This window comes from Eimeria mitis, genomic scaffold (genome assembly GCF_000499745.2).
Source record: "Eimeria mitis Houghton genomic scaffold, Emh_scaff836, whole genome shotgun sequence".
NCBI lineage: Eukaryota > Apicomplexa > Conoidasida > Eucoccidiorida > Eimeriidae > Eimeria > Eimeria mitis.
The window spans coordinates 10,758-12,196 of NW_013576149.1; the positions used below are offsets into that span (position 1 = coordinate 10,758).

At 52.7% G+C, this 1,439-nt stretch overlaps 1 protein-coding gene across 1 annotated transcript in view; it reads left to right on the plus strand.

The window, feature by feature from the left end:
- The window catches only part of EMH_0023420 (uncharacterized protein), a gene marked incomplete at both ends in the record, with an annotated part of 1,892 nt that continues 453 nt past the window's right edge, over positions 1–1,439 (plus strand). The window contains 3 exons of the mRNA XM_013502131.1: positions 1–73; positions 616–870; positions 1,073–1,317. Coding sequence (XP_013357585.1) covers positions 1–73; positions 616–870; positions 1,073–1,317 — 573 coding nt within the window. The remainder of the gene's footprint in view (positions 74–615; positions 871–1,072; positions 1,318–1,439) is intronic.

Sequence of the window (1,439 nt, forward strand, 5' to 3'; positions counted from 1 at the left end):
ATGTTCAATGCAGTATATCAGATCTTGCAGGGAAGTGCAAGAGGAGAGGGAGCGGGCTTGGCGTCTCGGCTGCGCTGTAGGAATATTTGACACATTAGCTAAGTCTTTACGGAAACCAGCAAAGGAAGCAAGCAAGAATTGTGTAGCCGTGAATGGCGAGTGAAATTCCGTGGCTTCGGCGGGGTCATTGGAGCTGCTGTGAAAAGTAGATGCAGCTCAGCAGGGAATAAAACGTCTCACTACTGACGGAGCCATGCAGGTTGTACACACGTAGCATATGCGCGCATTTGGCATTCGTCTACCAGGAGCGTGTTACGATGATTTCGAAGATCTAACACTCATCTCTCTGCATCCATGACGCTCGCCTGTCCGACTCCTCTGCCAGAGTATTAAGTACATTGCATTGGTCGATGCTTAAATGCGAAGCAAAAAGCTTTAGCAGCATTGGCAATTCAGTGGGATAGCTTGGCAGGCTTGTGAACGTGTCCAATACTCCGTTTGTTTATCGCGAAGTCCTGAAATTGGACATTGTAAGGGTCCACAGCAGAGGTATATTCGTGGCTCGCGTCGTGATGTGATAACTGCACTGCACGCGATATTGTTGGGACTGTACAGGAGGTTTCCTTCAGACGGTAGGTCTGGGATCTACCGGAGTAGCGCTGCGGCGTTTGGACGGCTCGGTGTGCTCGAATGCTCGTAAACGCGAGGCGTTTCTCGGAGGTGCTGGCCTTCACCCCATGCCCTCGAAGATCAAGGCAACGCTGATATGCATCAAGGGAAAGCTGCAGAAAAAGGCGGTTCTGTGGGAAATGAAAAATCCAGCCCTTAGGAGTTTCTGCTCCGACGTAGCTAGACAACGATTAGGGCTTGGTGAGGAGCATGCAGTCTCAGTAGGCCCGATCTGATGTGTGCTTCAGCAAGTGCCTGTTGCGGAGCAGGACGTGCGTGTGGCGACTAGCGGAGCTAAGCTGCATGCCCGCAAAGCTGCGTAAGGTGCGGCTGAAAATGGCGGTTGGCTCGTCGGTTCGTTTGTGATGGTGGTCGGCGGCTTTATGCGTGGCCGGTTACACAGATCCAACCGAGGGCCTTTTCTTAGTGAGTGTAGACGGCGCCAGCAGGAGAGGCGAATTCGGGAACACCGTGTTTATGCTGGATGCGGTGCAGCATGAGTGGAGGAACGAAGACGGCGAAGAAAGCGACAGTGGTTTGAAAGGCTGCATAATTTCGAAGGGCCGCAGTGTAGTCGCTGGGGCCAATACCGTAGAGGCCACAGCCGACGACGTAGAATATCAAGTTAAAACTGAAATGCTTGTGCTTGTGCGTGACCGGATATTTGTTGCCGTGAGGAATACCGGCTGCGAAGTAGCTGAAAGCAAGGCGTTGTCAGTATGCCGGAATTTGTGTTCGCTGCAGCAGGTGGCTGTTGGGGCGCAGGGAGT